Source organism: Diorhabda carinulata, chromosome 7 (assembly GCF_026250575.1).
Source record: "Diorhabda carinulata isolate Delta chromosome 7, icDioCari1.1, whole genome shotgun sequence".
In the NCBI taxonomy this organism is placed as follows: Eukaryota; Metazoa; Arthropoda; class Insecta; order Coleoptera; family Chrysomelidae; genus Diorhabda; species Diorhabda carinulata.
In genome coordinates, this window is record NC_079466.1 from 13,107,708 (window position 1) to 13,128,735 (window position 21,028).

Here is a 21,028-nt window from a genome sequence, read left to right on the forward strand (position 1 = left end):
TCGAACACAGTTGCGGTATCCCCTTGCCCCTCAAAAATTAGATAAATGTTTGGGCTCCATTAGCTTTAAAATTGTGGTTTAAACACAAACTGTAGAATTGACGTTACATGGGCATTTATTTTAAATTCATTTCAATTTATTTATATTTACATTTGTGTTTACTTTGAACAAAATTCTCTTATATTATTGGATTCTGAGACGAATTGGGAATATGCATTATTACTTAACGAAGAAGGCTGTAAAAGTATAAATAGTATAGTTTCAAAGAAGTGTTTCCATAGTATTCATATTATATATTCAGTTAATCAAGGATATTGTATCAGGGTTACGGCAACAAATAATTTGTTAACATGTTTTTAAATTTGAAATTTGACACAAAACTTACGGACTAAAAGTATTTTAGTGGAACGCACCTAACGAAATAGCTGTGATCCAATTTTGACGTTTATTTTTTTAGGTTAAGATCTATTTCTTTGTTATTGTTATCACTTTGTTATCAAATCATTCAAGCAATTAAATTTTTGATATATTTCGTTTGTCTTGTAAAAATATATAAATATAATGGCAGAATTAGCTCAAATTAGAAATTATAAACTTAAGGTAATTATTTAAAATGATTAGTTTTCAACGATTGTATTATTGAATTTTGTAGATTATATTTTTGCTTCATTTTCTTTTTATCGCGTTGAGTTCCATGGGGTACTGGAGCTCTAGCGCTTATTTATTTTACAATAGTATATTAATTGTGTTATTAATATGGAGCCTTTACCACGACGAAAACCATGAACCCATACAATTGGTGAGTTTTTATTTTCCAAATACTGTATTGATTGATTCAAAATTGTTTTTAAGGCTATTGCCGTTAATGGAAGTTCGATATTATTGGACATTTTACTTTTAGTTATGGGATTCCCTACGAATGGTGGTAAGACTATTTGAGTTATAGGTTTGTTTGTTTTTATATGTATTACACATGATTTTAGACGCAAGAAATAAATTCTCAGCAGCAATGGCTATATTACATCTATTAATACGTCCTTTTAGTACATTTTTTCTTATTAAACTCTTAGAAGAACGTAGTGGTTCAATGGGTGAGTGGACTTTAGACTTTTCCGTCCATTTAATAAATTTTATTTATTTCCAGGATCTTTGACAGGACTTTTTCAGGGAGGTCAAGGTAGCAGAAGTGAAACTTACGAAGATCTGGACAGACCTAGTGCCCCTCGGAACCCAGGAGTTTCTGGTGGTTATGATTTTTCCACTGCGCAGCAGATATAAATAAAAAAGATTTTAGATGTAAGTGCAAGATTATATTATGAATTATTTCATAGCAATTGATGTTATAGCTACGTTTTTATTATTAATTTAAGAATTGTTTGTTTGTGATAAAAAACTTTTGTTTTTGAAAGTCATAGTTTACGAAGTGTTAAATTTGGATTTTTTAGGGGTTATGGCATTGAATTATTTCCCATTTTTAAGAGATTTGTCTCTAATTTCAACAGGAATTTCCTCTATTCTGTGTAATGTGGATTTAAATTTTCAAATTGCGTTTTGTGTGACAAAATGACAAGTTTAAAGACCTAGAACTCGAAAGTAGACATTTCAAGCTTCCAATTTACTATCCCAAAAGATACTCACTCAATGTTGTCACATTTTTTTGTTTTTTGAAATGTTATATACTCAAGTACTTAGTTCTCATGGCTCAAACAAACTTCCCCAGCTCTGGATAATTCCAAATACTTTGATATGTCTCTCTAAAACAACAAAAATTTCCTAATCCCGTGAAAAACTACATTTGACAATAATGCAATTCCATATATTTATATAAAACAATGATTCAAATTTATATAGTTTTGGAGAAAACTTCCTTTGGCAACATTGCCATCTCAATATATTCTTCAATAGGTCATCATATTTCCCCAGCTGCGAACAAAAAACAAGTTTGGCAACACTGCAATCTCAATATATTTCTCTGATTATATAAATTTTCCTAGTTTTGGGTAAAATATCAATTGATAACATTGTAAAATTGGTTCTATATTATAATCTTGTATTCAGTAATATTACTTTGGTTAAAGAGAACAACAAAGTAAAGCTGCCCAGCTGTGGGTGGTTTGACAACACTGTAACTTAATTCGATAAGCATAACTGCTCCGCTGGGGAAGATTTACTGAGTAATCAAATTCTTCGCTATCGGGAAAATATCGGTTTGGCAACACTGCAGTCTCTATGTTTGTTTATTTAATGATATTACTTCAGTTAAAGAGAAAACTTCATTTGGCAACAAGGTAAAACCGATTTCATATAAAGTTATTGAAAAAACTTACATTTGACAACACTGCAAACTGAAAATTCCGCTGAACCAATAAAATTTCCCCATCTATGAGTAAAAATAGGTTTGTCAACACTGCTAATACATTACTTTTCAAATTTTATCGAATAATTTCTCGGCAGCTGGATTAAAACTTTTGTTATCAGAGAATGAAATGTTTTATCAAATATATTGATATCTGTGAATAAACTCATTTAATACAACTTAATACTCATTATAATAATGTATATTTAAATATATTATTAATATAGTTAATGTGGAAAATAAAAATAATTTTTTGTTACTACTAGTGTTTTATTTCCTTCAAAATTTGTACAAATTCTTTTTTTTTTCTGATCAAATCACTTACACAAACTTATGATCATTTTGACAACTCTGTATCTCATAAATGCAGAAATGATTCAAAATGATTGATGATTATGGAAACTTTCATTTGGAACGTGAGCAAGTACATTTTTGTGAGCCACCTGTAGAAAATCTCATTTTTATCACTAATTATTAAGATATGACTAGTTTATTTTTCTTAAAGGTCGGAAAATCGTAATTTTCCACAGTTTGAGTTTCTCTATCCGGATTCTCTAGAACAAACTAAAATTAAGTGTCTTAAAGTTTCAAAATTGGTTAATAAAATTAAAAACATATGCATATGGATTTCGTGAATATTGAATATATACAAATTTTTAAACCAAAAACAATTCTTACCAGTATCAATAGGAATATTTCGTTTTTCCTCTTTTTTTATCAAAAGTAAAATGCTGAAAGGTCTAAAAATTAAGTGTATAAGCGAAGCAGCAGCTGATAAAGAATTTCTAAAACCTACAAATATAAATATATAAAAAAATAGAAGAATAAATAAAAAAATATATTACCTGATAAATCATCTGCAAGTGCTACTATATATAAAGCGTCTAAAATTATTGAGCACATATTTATAACAATAGCCTGTAAAACCAAAACATCATATTAAGTAATATATATTGAAAAATAACATCAATATTTACATTACAAATAACGATTTCTATTAAAAAATAATACACATCACACTACACAAAGTTAATTTATTATTTAATAGATATCAACGATTTTAATAAAATAATAATAAAAATCACGAATACAACATTGTTTAAAACATTCTCACTTCCAATGACAAATAACGACTGACTTTAATTCAAAAATATATATGACAGAACTGTCATTACAAAACCATAGAGTTAGTATTAAAGATAGAGAGAGCGCTATCTAAAAAGAATTGTAATATTGTAAGAATGTTTATTTCTCTCCATATGTCAATCAAAATATTTATGGGTATATCAATATTATTTCTTTCTCTATCAGCATTTCGGGTCTACTTGAACAAGATCCGATACTTTATTTTCTCTATCTTTAATATTAATTCTATGATACAAAACATATTTCAAGAAACCTGAACCAACTACACAAAGTTAATAAATAAATAAAATAATAAGAAATCACGAACGCAACATATTGACAATAACATTTCCACTTTTTGACAAAAACTGACTGATTTATATTCAAAAATATACATAAAAGTGAAGAGCTGTCATACACAAAATACGTTTTTAAAACCTAAATCACACTACACGAAGTTAATTTATGAACTAAAATAATATTTAATAGTTATAAAATATAATTATTATTTTAATAAAACAATAACTAGAAATGGAAAATGCAAAAAACAAAAGAGGTAATTGTATTTATATTTGATATAATTGTGTACTTTTAAAAGTGTTGCGTGAAACTGGCTGTGATCCGGCCAATCAAGAATCTACATAACTCATCACTTCTAGTTTCAACAAAGTATATTAGATGGCGCCACATACATTGATAATTTATTTTTGATCGTTTTTACAGATTTTATTCAACAAATAAATTACAATAAGAGGTTTTTAGTACTAAAAATAGATACAAAGTCATCTAAAACTAATAAAATTATTAATTGAAATGATCAGGTACTTAACGCCATCTATTAAACAGTGGTAACTGTAAGGTTCAGAACATTAATAAATGCTTACCAATTTTAAAGGTTCGTCATTTTTTCCATATATGCTCCATATTAATAGAAATATTACAACGAAATTGTAAAATAAATATACGAATGGGTTAAAACTACCTATGGCACCAAGTACTGATAATAAATAGTGAATTACCACCACAATCTAGAAAATTTAATAAAAAAATTGTATGGATTTATCGTGCAGGATATTTACAGTTTACTTACTATCAGAATGGTTTTATATTTACTGCAATGACAATTAAGTTTGTTCAAGTCGAAATACGATTTCATTTTCAATTTTATCTATTTACAATTCGGAAAAAAAATATATTTTATTAATGAAGGGTGTTAAAATTATTGCAAAACTTTAATCATGTATTTGTATTCATTCTGTTAGGAGTGAGTGGGAATATAAATTAGGTAATGTAGAAATAGTTTGTTATCGATAACGAAATAAACTGTCTGAAAGTATCTATTTTTGATATTTTAACCTTACAAAAACAAAACGGAGGGAAAATGATTTGACAGAAGAATTGTCAGATTAAGGTTACGTTTTATGATATAATCTACGTAGAACTGTCAGTTCTGAACTACTCACTATTTGACAGAAAAAATCAAGGAAACCAACCGCAGAAGATGAATCATTCTCAACAATCAAAACAACTGATTCCCATAGATTAAAAATAAATCGAGAAATGAACGTTTTGATCTTAAAACTTAAAAAGCAACCCTCGTATTTAAAAAAAAGTAAGTGTATAGTATTTGAAATACGAGATACTAATATTCCATAGAGACAATCTGTATATTGTAATATAAAAATGATGATGCCATTATACGTGTGTCGATGACCTTTGAACATACATTTCAATAAATTATTTGGAATATATCTTACATAATCGATGAATGAAAACAAACGAAAGTTTATTTATTATTGGAAAGGAAAAAAATTGATATTTTAATATATAAATAACACCCTTAATTAAAGGAAAATACATACTTTTCACGTAAAAATCACGTTCACCACGTTCTGATTCTTATTATGCAATTAAATCATATTTACTTGGATGTATGTCGCGAAAAAAATCAATAAACTCACCTTCAACAACGTCGTAGGGTCTTTAAACTTGATCTTCTGGAATTCCAAATAGACGGGCATTTTTTTTTTTTCACATATACGGTTTTTTTCACATTATTTTATGCGGTGACTTAATCAAGGTAACGCGAATTATAAAGGTTGCGAACGAAGTGTTATTTGCGTTTGCTATCACCAGTTTCTTGCGTAATTAACGAAATTAAAATATTTGTTCGGTATGAAAAATACTACCAATAATTGTCGCAAAATGGATATACAGGATGTCACGATACGATTCGAAATACAGGGCGGGCCAGAAGTTTTGCGAATTTAGAAAAATAATAATGAAAAAAACTATAAATAATCCAGTTATAATTTTTTATTTTATTTGAAATATACATCATGGAAATTAATTTTTTGAAAATAATATCATCCAGGTGTGCAAAAATTCCTCGAACATAGATCTCAAATAGGTAAAAACTCGCGGGGAATAGTTGCCACTTTTTGTTGATGATATTAAAAAATCCGGTGGTGTTAGGTCGGGGCTTCTAGGCGGCCATGTATTGGCGAGATATCAGTTTCTTGGTTTACGACCGCCGAAGAGGCATTAGAAGTATGACGTGTCGCGCCATTTTGTTGAAACCATCTCGTACGATTATAGATTTCAAATTTTTGCAGAAAAGATCTCTCAACAGGGTTATGTATCGATTAGAATTTACGGTGACAGATTGTTGATTTTGAAAGTCGTGTAATCCAACCTCACTCGCGTCGAAACGAACGCCGAATGAAGCGAGTAAATTTCCGAGAACCTAGTTACTCATCCCCACCACGCGCGCAGCTCCCTCTCGCAACGTTCAAACGCAAGAGAGTTTGTAAAATTGCACGCGGTTTTTGGTCCACCCTGTACTAATAGATGAAGACTTTTAAAAACGATGAAAAGTGGGGAAAAATGAGAGGAGGATGAAAATTGAGAAAAACCGTTTTTTACCCCTAAAAACTTATCCCATTCCACTTCTACCGACATCAGATCGCCCGTAAACTATTTTTTCTTTCATTTTTATGATATTATCCCTTTTTTTCAAGGGGTTTTATTATACTAAGTATTTTTTTTTGTTTCAAAAATTATCGAAATGGATTTAAATGTATTTTTTTAAAGAAATTTCAGGAAAAATTTGTCAATTGTAGACTCGGGTGCTTTTTTTGATATTAAGTAACAATTATCGTAACTTATATTTTCTTATCTGTAAATATATAAAGGCATAAAACAGCCTCTAACAAAGATAAAAATAAAAAAATTGTTTTTTTGAATTTTTCACAAAAATTTTGAGGTTATGTGAAAAAAGTGTAAATACAAAAGTTGTAGATCTTCTTATTATCTACAACTTCACTATTTAACTTTTTTTCATACGACTCGCAGTTTTGCCGGAAATCGAGAAAAACCGTTTTCACCCCTAAAAACTCACCCCCTTCGACTTCCGGATTTCAGATCACGCGTAAACTATTTTTTCTTTCATTTTATGATATTATCCCTTTTTTCCAAGGAGTTTTATTATACTAAGTATTTTTTTGTTTCAAAAATTATCGAAATGGAATTAAATGTATTTAAAGAAATTTCACGAAAAATTTTTCGATTGAAAATTAGGGTGCTTTTTATGGTATTAAGTAACAATTATCGTAACTTTTATTTTCTTGTTTGTAAATATATAAAGGCATAAAACAGCCCCTAACAAAGATAAAAATAAAAAAATTGTTTTTTTGAATTTTTCACAAAAATTTTGAGGTTACATGAAAAAAGTGTGTATACAAAAGTTGTAGATCTTCTTATTATCTACAGCTTTGCCTTTTGACTTTTTTTCATACGACTCACAGTTTTGCCGGAAATCGAGATAAACAGTTTTTCACCCCTAAACTCACTCTTGTCTACTTCCCGACCTCGGTTCGTCCGTAAATTATTTTTTTTGTTTCAAAACTAATAGAAACGGATCTATGATTAAATTTCATGAAAAACACTTACAATCTCAATATTTTTATTAAGTACGATAAAATTATTGTAATATACTCGGCCCCGGGAAACTTATTTGAGTACCAGGTCTCGTTACGCTATCGCTAGCGGCTAAACAAGCTTTTTCTACGGCTCGTCTCATAGATATATTCGTTTCGGTAGCTAAAAGAAAAGCTAGAGCTCCGATAAAAGCGTCTCCTGCTCCGGTAGTATCCACACTTTTCACAGTAGGACTGCAAACGTGAAATTTTTCTTTGTTATCTACGTAAATAGCTCCTCGAGATCCCAATGTTATGATAACGCTATTACATCCCTTTTCGATGAGAGCAGACGCAGCATTTTGAGCTTCACTAAAACCACGTATCGCATATTTTAACTTTCGAATCGAAATCGATCTGGTAAGCTATTTAAAACGTAAAATTGTTCATCCAACCCTCGTATATATATTATTTTTAACAATATGATTATCATATAACCCCATTTTCTTCTTTTTTATCCATATAATTTCAGAAATGATCTATAAATTCTTTTAACTTGATAAATTGTTTGTCCATCCCTCGTATAAAACCGATCTTATACGATTAGAAAAAGAAAATACGAATAATAACATTTTTTTCAATTACATTATTTGTAAAAACTTTGAAATTGCCTTACATATTATTTAAAATGTAAAGTTTTTTGTCCATCCCTGGTATAATAGTTAGTTCAAACGATAAAATGCAACAAGTTTTTATTTTTAGTTTATATCGCCTACAAAAAAATTGAAATAATCTGCTAACTTATTTGATTAGTGAAACTATTTTTCCGCCCCTCGTATCAAATTTATTTTGAACGTGACGATAAGAAAAACGCGAAAAAATGAATGTACAACCTTATTTTTATTGCTTCAATAGCTAAAATTTGATAAAAATTTCAATCGAGTCAGAATATTATTTAAATTGTTCAATTCTTTGTGTACCACACATATAAACTAAATTTTTTTACGATAATATTGAGTAAATGTAAAGGAATATGCATATAAACACAATTTCTTTCGTTCTACTTGGTGTAACTTTCTAAAAATTTGGAATTAATCTGTTATATCATTCAAATTGAAGAATTGTTGGTACATCCCTCATATATACCCTATATTAACGTATAAGAAAAAGAAAATTGTCGAAAAAACGCGGAAAACTTCATTTTCTATTGCTCCAATGCTCATAATTTCGAAAAAACATGCAATTCAGTTAAAAAATGATTCAAATTGTACAACCATTTGCCCACCCCTCGTATAGACTCTATTTTATACGATAATATTCAGTAAATGGAAAGGAGTACATAACCTCATTTTTTATTGCTCAAATCCGTATCACCCAGAAAAACTTTGATTAACCCCGTAATTAATTAAAACATTAATAAAATCTGTATCATTTGAAAGCATTTGCAAGTAACCCGGTATAATATTCATGAAGTAAAACTTTATATCCATCTCTCGTAAATACGAGGGATAGGATAGAGAAACGAAAAAAATATTAACATAACCTCATTTTCTATTGTTCTAATTTGAATAAATTGAAAAAACTCGAAAACGACCTAGAACTATACGTGCGCCCCTCTTATTTTTTTTTATTTCGAATATGTAGAAAATGGAGGAAATTGAAATTATTATCTTATTTGGTTTAATAAACACTCACCAAATATTATTTACTGGTAAACCCCCAGTAAAAACCGAAGCTTCAGTTTCGTTAACACAAAAAATTGTTGGTAGTTTTAAAAGTTGTGGATTGAAGTCTGTAAGTGCTGGTGCACCATTTAAAATAGATATCTGGAAGTTTTGTCACGATAATAACAAATTTACAACAAACAAATTGTATTTAAATAAAAACTTACCCCCCTACATAATTGAATAGCTCTAATAGCTACGTCTTGCGATGTTTCTAGCTGCAGTACCAAAACTGCAGCTTTTGTAATGATATCTTGAGCTAACTCTACATCGGCTGCGGTTAAACAATGATTTGCACCCGCTACGATAATAATTTGATTTTCTCCCAAATCAGAAACTGTAATTTGTGCTACTCCTATTGATACGCCTTCCGTTATTCGAACATAATCAGTATTTACTCCAAGCTTATTTAAATTATCGATATATTTTGGGCCCCAGATGTCATCACCGACCTTAAGAAAATCTACCCTTACATCATTTTATATTTTTTTATGGTGTACTTACCCGTGCTACGAGAGCTACGTCACCTCCTAATTTCGCAGCTGCTACACATTGGTTAGCCCCCTTACCACCAAAATTAGTAGCGAATTCTTTTCCGTGGATGGTTTCGCCTGATTTAGGTAATCTTGGCGCATAGCTAGAATTAATATTTGGTATTTGAAGTAAAATGAATAGATAATGTATGTTTACCTAACAAAATCTATCATGCATGATCCAACTACTACTATATCGTTTGAAGACATATTTATTACGAAATTTATTTGATATTACTAGTACATTTTTATCTATGTTAGTAAATGTTTTATCTAATCTTCATAATTACTTGTTTTATGTTATAATTAATAAATAAATAAAATTTTTATCTTCAAATACATTTATACTTTTTAGGTTATATATGCCATAGATTACAAACATAAAAGAGATAGCATTGTATTAACTGTCAATTTTTTTTAAATAAATATTTTCAAAGAAAAAAAAGTTTTTTAGTGTATTATTTCATAATACATTTTTCCATTTAAGCAATAAATATTGTAAGTATATGAAAATTATTAAAAAGTTTTTTTCATTTATGTAATATATCTATGGTTGTATATTTACAACGATTACACAGTTGCGTTCTTGTAATAAGCTTGACTTACCTAATTATAACGTAGCGATACCAAAGAACTACATTATAAAGTAGAAGATGAATTATTGAAGTAATTCTGAGGTCATTTGGGATTTCCAAGGGCATTGCAGTATTGAGTTAAGGCAAATGCCGCTAAGAAACCCCAAAATTACTCATTAAATTTATCTTCTCCAGCGATGTATCCAATAAATTTGTAGTTGTCTAACAAATAAAACGAGTCGTACAATTTTCCTTGTGAAACGCCATCTATTATTCTTTTTCTTAATTACTAAACGTCTATGATGCAGTTCTAACAAAAGCTTGGGACTTAACAGGCCAGTAAAATCTAATAATGATCAACTGTACCTATAAGGCCCAAGCCATCATTAGAATAACTATTTATGTTTTTTTTTTCAGGAGCTAAAGTAGGATTAAGATTAAAAAAATAACCTCCAAATAAATAATTGACATATGACACTTTTAATAGTTACTACGCGTGTGTAGTAAAAAGGGTTAACGATTTTTGAAGTATCTTTAATACGTAAATAAAACCGGAATCACGATTTATATGATATATTTTCAAGGAATTTAAGATTTTGTATTCGTAATTCATATGATAAACGCTGTTTCTTACGATTATATATATATCTATATCTATATGCTGTATCGACTACATCGACATTCCGGTATGAAACGATATGAGAAGCAAAAGAAATATTTCAACAGGACCGTACTTGACATTTCACTCATAACATTTGATATGACTAAAATTAAAAACTCATATTTTATGAACTTCTTGGTTTTGTATAGGATATTATAATGTCTAAGGGGCTTAGTCCAAACATACAAGGTCACAAAAAATTTATATATATATGTACAGGGTGGACAACTAAGAACGGACGTCGGCTATATCTCAGGGACGGACTATATTACTTCAGGAAAATAAATAATAACAAAAGTGTTTGAGTAAGAAAACAAAATTTTTTGTTTTCAAATAGGTCTTCTAGTGGTGGACCTAACATTCTGAAAATAATTGTGTTTTTAGTTGCCCACCTGGTATATAAGATGGTACGAATTTCTAAAATTAGTCAACATGCGTATTGATAACATCAGGGTGCTTTTACCTCTTGAATTTTTTCGTAATCTTATTTTTTTTATGGAATGAGGGGTAAAATAAAATATCAGTGTTTGTAACTAACTTAAAACTAACTTAGAAAAAATATTTATTTCCTGTAGTTTATCCTAGTCCGGTTCTGATTATTAATTTGAGAAATTGTTTGTCGTGTGACTGCAACGGCTCCCGTGGGAAATCTGTAACGATAAATCATCATTTTATGCGAGTTAAATCTTTAAAAGCTGATACCGTTTATATACAGAATGTCGCATTAACTACGATTTCATAAATAGGGATAATTCTAGATGCTTTTCATAGAAATATTGGAATACTCTATAAATGTTTTTTTTCATAGTCTCGCCCTTAATTTTATAATAGACTAATGCATTTCTATTATTTTCAAATTTCAATTATCAAAACAAAACAAAGTAAACTTGTCATTTAGTTCCCCGTCCGCCGTTGTGTTTTTCTATTATTTGTCGTTATTCCACAGTGGCAGCTTAGTAACTCTATGGTCTAAAGTCAAAAGGAACAGTTCATGTAACTCTATGGTCTAAAGTCAAAAGGAACAGTTCATGTAACTTTATGGTCTAAAGTCAAAAGGAACAGTTCATGTAACTCTATGGTTTACAGGCAAAAGAGTAACTCGTGTAATTTTATGGTCTAAAGTCAAAAGAAATTTTGAATGGAAGTCAAAAAACTTCAGAACATCGGCTTGTCATGTATTTATAGCTAAATACATGACTAGAGAGCAAAAAATTTTCAATAAAACCTTCTAATAACACTGAAGATCGATTCATAAACTATCATTGAGTTTTCCGTTTTCAGTCTTGATTTTCGATCACTTTTTGTCATTGCAAAGTAGCAGATCATGTAACTCTATGGTTTAAAGCCAAAAGGAGCTTTGATTACAGTTATCAACGTCAATAAGGAAACCAAAAAATGTCAAAACATTGGCTTGTATGTATTTTTGTAAAAAAAACCCTTTAATAAAAGTAATTTAGATCGATTCGTGAACTTGTCATTTAGTTCTCCGTCCGCCGTCGTGCTGTCATTACAAAGTATAAGCTCGCATAAGTCTATGGTCTTAAGCTAAAGGAGTGGTAGATGTAAATCTATGGTCTAAAGTCAAAACTAGCTTCGAATACTGTAAAAAAAGTTATTATTATTATTATTGAGGTTTCTTTAAAGTTAGTAAATAGTAAATAAAATTTTATTTTCAAGGGTGAGAATTGGATTAATATTGTGAAACTAATTATTAACAGCAGTTAAACAATTTATGAGCTTTTCAAAGACCTAACTTATTTTTTCACTCTAAACTATGTCGCTTACTCTCTAGCCTATTTTTATGTTACACACCGTATATAAAATATATTTTTAGCTTATATATCTAATCAAACTCATATGAAATGTCAATTTTCTATATAATCTTCCGTATATCTCGAAGTGACCACTTCTAGTTAGTTTAAAATTTAAGATCGCAGATAAGAGGGCATGAGAAAGAAGAAGTTAAGAGAGACTGAACAAATCACTCATGTTAAAGCAGTGTTACAACAAGAAAACAATTTGTTGCTGCCAATACGTATCTAGGAATGGAGATCTTCAAGTTCTTTCACGTCGTTAAATGACTTACCATTTGCAATTTTTAACAGTAGCGGCACTGGTTGAAAGTACTTTTTAGTCAAACGGTTTTTTCATCATAATCTAATAAATTAAACCTGAAATTAATCAGCAATATTGAAGGTATGCGATAATATTCGAAAAACAACCCAATAATATTTCAAAATAGAAAAATTTCCTCTTCATATATCGTTTTCTATAACGAATTTTACTCTGTAAGTATGTAAACACGAGTGATGCGTTTTTCTACTCACAATAAAAAAACAGTTGACAGTTTTGGAAATAGTCACTGATAGCTAAATCTGAATAATACGAATAATACGCAACCTATAACTCGTTTTTATAACATTCATAGTTAGAACAAGCACCGAGAATTAATGTTCGACTTCAAAATGCGAACGGAACGGAAAAATCCTACAGCAATTTGGCTGGAACATGTTCTTTACAGACCTGATCTCGCTCCTAGCGACTTTCATCTCTTCTCACACCTCAAATTTTTCCTTGGTAGACAACACTTGAAAAATTTTGACGAGATGATGATAAGGGAGATAACAATAATGATTTAGAGCACAAACTCGGCTTGAATTATTTATATTAATAACAAAAGAGATATCAATAGTGAATCAGAACAGAAACCCGCCTTGGATTATCTATATTAAGAGCAAGGGAGACATAAATAGTGACTCAAGACAGAAACCCGGTTTGAAATTATCTATATTAAAAGCAAGAGAGACATCAATAGTAAGTGTAAAAGAAACCTGATTCAAAATTATCTATATTAATAGTGAGAGACATCAGTAGTAGGTCAGAATAGAAACCCGATTCAAAATTATCTATATTAAGAGCAAGAGAGACATCAATAGTGACTCACTATAGAAACCCGGTTTGAAATTATCTATGATAATAGTGAAACATATCAATAGTGAGTTATAACAAAAACCCCCCTTGGATTATCTATATTAAGAGCAAGAGAGACATCAATAGTCATTCAGAAATGAAACTCGATTCAAAATTATCTATATTAATAGCGAAAGACATCAATAGTAAGTCAGGAAAGAAACTGGATTCAAAATTATCTTATACATTAAAAAAATTGATGATTTCCATTCCGAGTCCGTTCAGGCGTTCTACCCAACCGATTTGCTTAATTTTTTTTTTCAATGAAAGGTATTGATGCACAGATCAGCCATCAACCATTGGATTTCATCTAATTTTCACCATTCTCAAGTTATACTCAAATGCGATTTCCCCCTGTACATTACTTATGGGAGTTTGTCACATACACACGTTCTATCCTCAATATCTCAGGTTCTATTTAAGATAGAGACTTCGTTTTCTTTCTTTTGAGTTTTTGAACACTTAAATCGGTTGAGTTGGAGAGGAACTAGGCGCGGACATGTGGAGTTATGGATTTTTGTAGGTTTTTGGCAATTTTTCTACATTTAAAGATCTATATCTCAGGTTCTAATATAGCTACAGAGCTCGTTCTTTTCTATTATATATTCCATTTCTACTATATTAATAGCGAGAGAGACGACAATAGTAGGTCAGAACAGAAACCTGCCTTGGATTGTCTATATTAAGAGCAAGAGAGATCAATAGTGAGTCAAAACAGAAGCCCGCTTTGGATTATCTATATTAAGAACAAGTGAGTGGTTAGGTTAGGTTCGGTGGATCGGTATGGAAGCCCAGTCTATGAAGAAGGCATACAAAAACTTGTGCTATGTTAGTACGTAAAATATTTATTATAATTAGTTGAACAGTTGTTTGATAAAAATATTTTCTGTAGATGTTTTTTTTTATTTACTTTGTGGATATACCTCGTAATTCACGCAACTCTATTCTAATCTACTCCTAAATATTATTGGTTATAGCAACAAAATGGTAGATTCCTACAAACAAAAATGGGTGGATCGAAAGTGGGAGGTAGTTAGACGGTTTCCATCATAATACAAGGACATTCTATTGATATCTATCACCTTTACATACTTTCCAACCAATTACATATCGTCGTTCACCCTCCCACGTTTTTCTAACTACTTTATACCGATAGCAGCGTACATAAATACATACAAACAATCTCTCTCTCTGTTTATCAACCTCATATTTTTTCCAATTATAAAATTATCAACAATAACACGCCCGCTTTGATTTTACTAATCGTATTCGTTATCGTGAGTACGATCTTTTGGTCGTATCTAGTTGTTATTATTTTTTTTCGTCATGCTCATATGTTTATCCGAACGGTGTTTGCTTGTCATTCATTAACAAATGTCGAACAATAAGATAAATATTTATTACTAAAGCGCGAGTATTGGGTGTGTGTGTGTAAGTTTCGCATTATAAAAATTGATTTACGTTCTAAAACGAGTGTTAACAACGTTGCCAGATTTTTTAAATAATAAAAATACACGAGGTGTGACTATTAAACAACGAGATTTGCGATAAATAACATTCTGTTTTGATATTATTCATATTTATTCATCATCACCTTCAATATATAACCCTTTTCTACTCCTAAAACGTTCCATGCAAATCTTAAATTATTCGACACAATGCAGGAAATATTTTTCTGACAGTTCCTTCAGAAGACGTATCGCTTTGTCTTCCACAGCTTCAACAAACTCAAATTTTGTTCATGTCAATACAGATTTGATCTTAGAAATGAGGTAGAAGTCTCACGGTGCAATATCCGGCGAAAGAGATGGGTAATCTAGCACTAGGATGTCGTATTTGGATAGAAACCTCTTAACGGACAGTGCGGACTAGCTTTGCGCATGTTAAAACAAGATTACCAACCTTTTCGATATTTTTGTCTATTTTTGACGTGGAATGGCGATTTTTAACATCTTCTCGGACATCTTAAACTATCTCAAGCCACACAAAAACACGTGGACGCGATAAATATTACTTGCCATACATTTGTTTTAATAAATTATAAGTTTCAGTTGTAGTTTTTTCAAGTTTCATGTACCCTTATACAAAGAAATATTACAGCTGACAATCGTTAACCTTTGGCCCATGCGTACTTTTTTACACCGCCAAGATTAATTCAACTTAAAAAATTATATGTAATAAATTTTTGACAAACATTTACTTAAAATCCATGCCTTTCTACCTATTCTGTTGTTTTTTTTTCTGTTAGAAGAGGAAAATGCTCACGCACGAACAGAGCTATCTGAAACAGTGCTGAACATGAACCCACTAAAACCACCTCTCTAAAGTCTTACCGACCGCCCAGGAACTACGTTCTATTGTAATTACAAAAGAGACATCAATAGTATGTCAGGATAGAAACCCGCCATGAATTATCTATATTAATAACAAAAGAGACATCAATAGTAAGTCAGAACAAAAACCCGCTATTCATTATCTATATTAAGAGCAAGAGAGATATCAATAGTAAGCTAGAACAGAAACCCGCCATGAATTATCTATATTAATAACAAAAGAGACATCAATAGTAAGTCAGAACAAAAACCCGCTTTTGATTATCTACATAAAGAGCAAGAGAGACATCAATAGTATGTCAGGACAGAAACCCGCCATGTATTATCTATATTAATAACAAAAGAGACATCAATAGTAAGTCAGAACAAAAACCCGCTTTTGATTATCTACATTAAGAGCAAGAGAGACATCAATAGTATGTCAGGACAGAAACCCGCCATGTATTATCTATATTAATAACAAAAGAGACATCAATAGTAAGTCCGAACAAAAACCCGCTATTCATTATCTATATTAAGACTAAGAGAGATATCAATAGTAAGCTAGAACAGAAACCCGCCATGAATTATCTATATTAATAACAAAAGAGACATCAATAGTAAGTCAGAACAAAAACCCGCTTTTGATTATCTACATAAAGAGCAAGAGAGACATCAATAGTATGTCAGGACAGAAACCCGCCATGTGTTATCTATATTAATAACAAAAGAGACATCAATAGTAAGTCAGAACAAAATCCCGCTTTTGATTATCTACATTAAGAGCAAGAGAGACATCAATAGTATGTCAGGACAGAAACCCGCCATGTATTATCTATATTAATAACAAAAGAGACATCAATAGTAAGTCAGAACAAAAACCCGCTATTCATTATCTATATTAAGAGCAAGAGAGACATCAATAGTATGTCAGGACAGAAACCCGCCATGTATTATCTATATTAATAACAAAAGAGACATCAATAGTAAGTCCGAACAAAAACCCGCTATTCATTATCTATATTAAGACTAAGAGAGATATCAATAGTAAGCTAGAACAGAAACCCGCCATGAATTATCTATATTAATAACAAAAGAGACATCAATAGTAAGTCAGAACAAAAACCCGCTTTTGATTATCTACATAAAGAGCAAGAGAGACATCAATAGTATGTCAGGACAGAAACCCGCCATGTGTTATCTATATTAATAACAAAAGAGACATCAATAGTAAGTCAGAACAAAATCCCGCTTTTGATTATCTACATTAAGAGCAAGAGAGACATCAATAGTATGTCAGGACAGAAACCCGCCATGTATTATCTATATTAATAACAAAAGAGACATCAATAGTAAGTCAGAACAAAAACCCGCTATTCATTATCTATATTAAGACTAAGAGAGATATCAATAGTAAGCTAGAATAGAAGCCCGCCATGAATTATCTATATTAATAACAAAAGAGATATCAATGGTAAGCTAGAACAGAAACCCTCCATGAATTATCTATATTAATAACAAAAGAGACATCAATAGTAAGTCAGAACAGAAATCCACTTTGGATTATCTACATTAAGAGCAAGAGAGACATCAATAGTGAGTCAGGACTCCTATTTTCGAAACGGCTTCTATGTTGCACTCCCATCGCAAACAAGCTAGCTCTCATTTGTATCTAGCGGAGGCATTCGAAGAAAGTGAGCTCTGGAATGGTAGTGAAGACATTAACCTTCCAGAGTTCTTCTCATTGCCTGAATGAAGCTGGATGAGATGTCTCGGTTTGCTGAGCTTAAGACAGGGTCTCATCGTTTGGTTCAGCTCAATTTCTGTGATAACTACTATTAAGTAGTTTGCATATACCACCAGGAAAACATCTTTTCTGCAAAAAAGGGCATAGGACCTCCTCTTGAGGTCGAACACTGGTTATTTGTTGGACTGGTAATCGTCCAGTCTCTATACAGATATGCAGGAACACGATAGACTTCCTTGACTGCCTGAAGGCGTTCCTTATATCCTTAGTGACAACCATACACAGATCTCTTTAGTACTGATTCTAGTACTAGCCTTTTAGGCTGTTCTCAACACTTCTGTTTCAGTTGTAGTGATTCATTTTATTTACGTGAATTCGTGGAGGAAAACCATCAGTTTCCTGCAGCTTCTGCTTGAGTATTTTCTGGTAAAGCTTCTCTGTCGTATCTAACAAATACAAAGGTCTAGATACGGACGCTGTATTAGAGTTTCACTTACCATTCGTGATACGGAAGAGCTTAGTTAGCTTCTGGAGCACTAGCTTGTTTTCCAATCGCCAGGTATTATATATTTAAGTCGTCAGACATCTCCTTTCACTTCTTGGCCTTGCTTTTGACTCTTCAGCGTATTGTACGCCTCCTTATTTTGGTCTGTACGCATATTGAAAGCTTCTTTGTGTGTTCTAGCGTATTTTGCGTCAGATTAACTCCAGATATTTGAAGTGGCAACGTGGTAATCATGCGATAGATACGTGATGTCCTTCCTATATAATTGCTGCAGTTTCTTGTATCCTTCTTCTTTATATTGATGTAATTATCACTTGCCAATCTTTCGGCGCTTTTTCTGTATCACATATATTGTTGTTTATGATTTTTAGTATCTGTTATTTCCATTTCTGCGTCTTTTATCCTGTTCGTTGCCATTTAATCTATTCCTGGAGTCTTTTCTAGTTTTAGTTTATGTATCATCTGCTATGTTTCTTTTATACTTATTTCTTTTTTTGTTGTTTGAGTTTCTGCAGCCCATTCTATGATTTCATCTTTGTTTGTTATAATATCTTCTTTTGTATATTTTATATTTATTAATGAGGTCTTGTCTTAGCTATTTGTTTCCGTTGAAACGGTTTTAAAAAATATTTTTCCATCTTTGTTATAGAAAAACTTTAAGCTAACCTTCTATTAGCGATTATTCAATAAAATATTTATTAGAAGTATAATTAAATATTGATAAAATTATTGCAATAAGCTAAAGACATGTATAGATAGCGATACCAGTGTTCAATTTTAACAACTTTATCTAATAGAGGTCGCTTTATAGGACATTTCGTTATTCGGGTTGACAAAGAGGCTTTGTGTCAACCATAAACAGTTTCACGTCCTCTGAAGTACATAGACGTAGCTCCACGACTTTTAAGAGGTGGAAAATCATTGTTTTCTATTTTTTCATATTTTTACTATTGATACTGTTAATTCGTTTATTTATGAAATTAATTATAAAAAATGGTGGTAGCTCTGAAGATTCACATTTTATAACAATATTACTTGTAATCTCAACACAACAATAGTGAGTTAAAGCAGAAGCCTAGCTTAAAATATCTATATTAATAGTACAGATAGATTAATCGTGAATCAACTTGGAATTATCTATATTAACAGCGAGAGATATCAAGAGTTAGTCAGAACACAAACCCAACTTGTATTATCTACATTAATAGCATGAGAGACATAAATAGTAAGTGAGGACACACACCCGACTTGAAATTATCTATATTAACAGGGAAAGATATCAATAGTGAGTCGGAACACAAACCCGGCTGAAATTATCTATATTAATGGCAAGATGGACATTAATAGTAAGTGAGGACACACACCCGACTTGAAATTATCTATATTAACAGCGAGAATATGAATAGTGAGTCGGAACACAAACCCGGCTGAAATTATCTATATTAATGGCAAGATGGACATTAATAGTAAGTGAGGACACACACCTGACTTGAAATTATCTATATTAACAGCGAGAGATATGAATAGTAAGTCGAAGCACAAACCCGGCTGAAATTATCTATATTAATGGCAAGAAAGACATTAATAGTAAGTGAGGACACACACCCGACTTGAAATTATCTATATTAACAGCGAGAGATATGAATAGTAAGTCGAAGCACAAACCCGGCTGAAATTATCTATATTAATGGCAAGAGAGTCATTAATAGTAAGTGAGGACACACACCCGACTTGAAATTATCTATATTAACAGCGAGAGATATGAATAGTGAGTCGGAGCACAAATCCGGCTGAAATTATCTATATTAATGGCAAGAGATATCAGTAGTGAGTTAGACCATGAGCCAAGCAAAACTAACTGTATTAGTTACAAGCTAAATATCAATAGTGTGACAAAACGGAAGTCCAGTACAAATATTGAGTTAGAAAAGATACTTCAAACAAATGGTTTATTTTCAAAGCATTGTATTGGTCATCTTAACCAAAGCAAAACAATTTCTCATTACTTCCTTTATACATATTTACGTTTTTTTGTGTATATTTCCAGTTTATTAATCGATCATTCGATATCTTATATGTAACGGATATTTTCCTGGTTGTGTCCGCCTCTGGTATTGGTCTTATAAATAAATTAACCCCGTGCGGCGGTGGTATTCTGACTCGAAGAAATACGGCGTTCTATCGTCCTACTATTGAGTACTTCGCGAGTATCAAAGTACTGCGTAAATCTGTACCACCGACAATATTTCAACCGTTTGTTCTTTGAAGTACTTATGGTCTATTATTTCTCGCATAGTTTATGCACTTGAAAGTACGACCCAGCCCACGCTTCCCATAGTCATGTCAAAGAGGACCTTTACCTCATATTATACACGGTGGTTCTTGGGAGGTTTCGTGTAGACGTTTCAGGAAGATACGACTCAATTCGGGTTTACACCCAAATAGACCGACAAATCCTAGGTATATAAATATGAGTATTGAATCTATAGTGAGTCAAAAGAGAAGCCCAGCCTGCATTATTTATATTAATAGTAATGAATACTAAGTCAGAACAGAAACCCGACTTAAAATTATCTATATCAATAGCAAGATACATCAATAGT

General features: G+C 31.2%; 3 protein-coding genes across 6 annotated transcripts; 1 reads left to right on the top strand and 2 right to left on the bottom strand.

Moving 5' to 3' along the window:
* Nucleotides 1–443: 443 nt before the first annotated feature.
* LOC130896406 (type-1 angiotensin II receptor-associated protein-like) lies at nucleotides 444–2,616 on the top strand. Its single transcript, XM_057804459.1, has 5 exons — nucleotides 444–600; nucleotides 653–799; nucleotides 853–925; nucleotides 984–1,091; nucleotides 1,145–2,616. The coding sequence occupies exons 1-5, from the start codon at nucleotides 562–564 to the stop codon at nucleotides 1,276–1,278; spliced, it is 501 nt and encodes a 166-aa protein (XP_057660442.1). The 5' UTR covers nucleotides 444–561; the 3' UTR covers nucleotides 1,279–2,616.
* On the bottom strand, nucleotides 2,606–6,392 carry LOC130896407 (uncharacterized). Of its 4 annotated transcripts, XM_057804460.1 has the most exons (6): nucleotides 5,344–5,361; nucleotides 4,572–4,649; nucleotides 4,366–4,509; nucleotides 3,202–3,274; nucleotides 3,035–3,148; nucleotides 2,606–2,910 (listed from the first exon to the last, which is right to left on the bottom strand). In XM_057804460.1, exons 2-6 carry the CDS (start codon nucleotides 4,635–4,637, stop codon nucleotides 2,831–2,833), a joined length of 477 nt encoding a protein of 158 aa, XP_057660443.1. In that variant the 5' UTR covers nucleotides 4,638–4,649; nucleotides 5,344–5,361; the 3' UTR covers nucleotides 2,606–2,830. The 4 variants fall into 4 exon arrangements, with proteins under 4 accessions (XP_057660443.1, XP_057660444.1, XP_057660447.1 ...); XM_057804461.1 differs by lacking the exons at nucleotides 4,572–4,649; nucleotides 5,344–5,361 and adding an exon at nucleotides 5,443–6,392; XM_057804464.1 differs by lacking the exons at nucleotides 4,572–4,649; nucleotides 5,344–5,361 and adding an exon at nucleotides 5,443–6,387 and having other exon boundaries at nucleotides 2,606–2,920.
* Nucleotides 6,393–7,427: 1,035 nt separating this feature from the next.
* Nucleotides 7,428–10,031, bottom strand: LOC130896404 (ribokinase-like). The gene is made up of 5 exons (XM_057804458.1): nucleotides 9,813–10,031; nucleotides 9,627–9,759; nucleotides 9,290–9,574; nucleotides 9,094–9,224; nucleotides 7,428–7,770 (listed from the first exon to the last, which is right to left on the bottom strand). The coding sequence occupies exons 1-5, from the start codon at nucleotides 9,863–9,865 to the stop codon at nucleotides 7,464–7,466; spliced, it is 909 nt and encodes a 302-aa protein (XP_057660441.1). The 5' UTR covers nucleotides 9,866–10,031; the 3' UTR covers nucleotides 7,428–7,463.
* Nucleotides 10,032–21,028: the final 10,997 nt, after the last annotated feature.

Bases quoted from the DNA above. Each gene is read 5' to 3' on its own strand.
- LOC130896406 (XM_057804459.1), top strand. From the start codon at position 562: ATGGCAGAATTAGCTCAAATTAGAAATTATAAACTTAAG. The intron at 800-852 runs GTGAGTTTTTAT...ATTGTTTTTAAG, and splicing joins ACCATGAACCCATACAATTG to GCTATTGCCGTTAATGGAAG. The intron at 1,092-1,144 runs GTGAGTGGACTT...ATTTATTTCCAG, and splicing joins AGAACGTAGTGGTTCAATGG to GATCTTTGACAGGACTTTTT.
- LOC130896407 (XM_057804460.1), bottom strand. From the start codon at position 4,637: ATGAAATCGTATTTCGACTTGAACAAACTTAATTGTCATTGCAGTAAA. The intron at 3,149-3,201 runs GTAATATATTTT...TTATATTTGTAG, and splicing joins ACTTGCAGATGATTTATCAG to GTTTTAGAAATTCTTTATCA. The intron at 2,911-3,034 runs GTAAGAATTGTT...AGTTTGTTCTAG, and splicing joins AAATATTCCTATTGATACTG to AGAATCCGGATAGAGAAACT.
- LOC130896404 (XM_057804458.1), bottom strand. From the start codon at position 9,865: ATGTCTTCAAACGATATAGTAGTAGTTGGATCATGCATGATAGATTTT. The intron at 9,225-9,289 runs GTAAGTTTTTAT...CAAAACTTCCAG, and splicing joins CTATTCAATTATGTAGGGGG to ATATCTATTTTAAATGGTGC. The intron at 7,771-9,093 runs GTGAGTGTTTAT...ACGTGGTTTTAG, and splicing joins TTACCAGTAAATAATATTTG to TGAAGCTCAAAATGCTGCGT.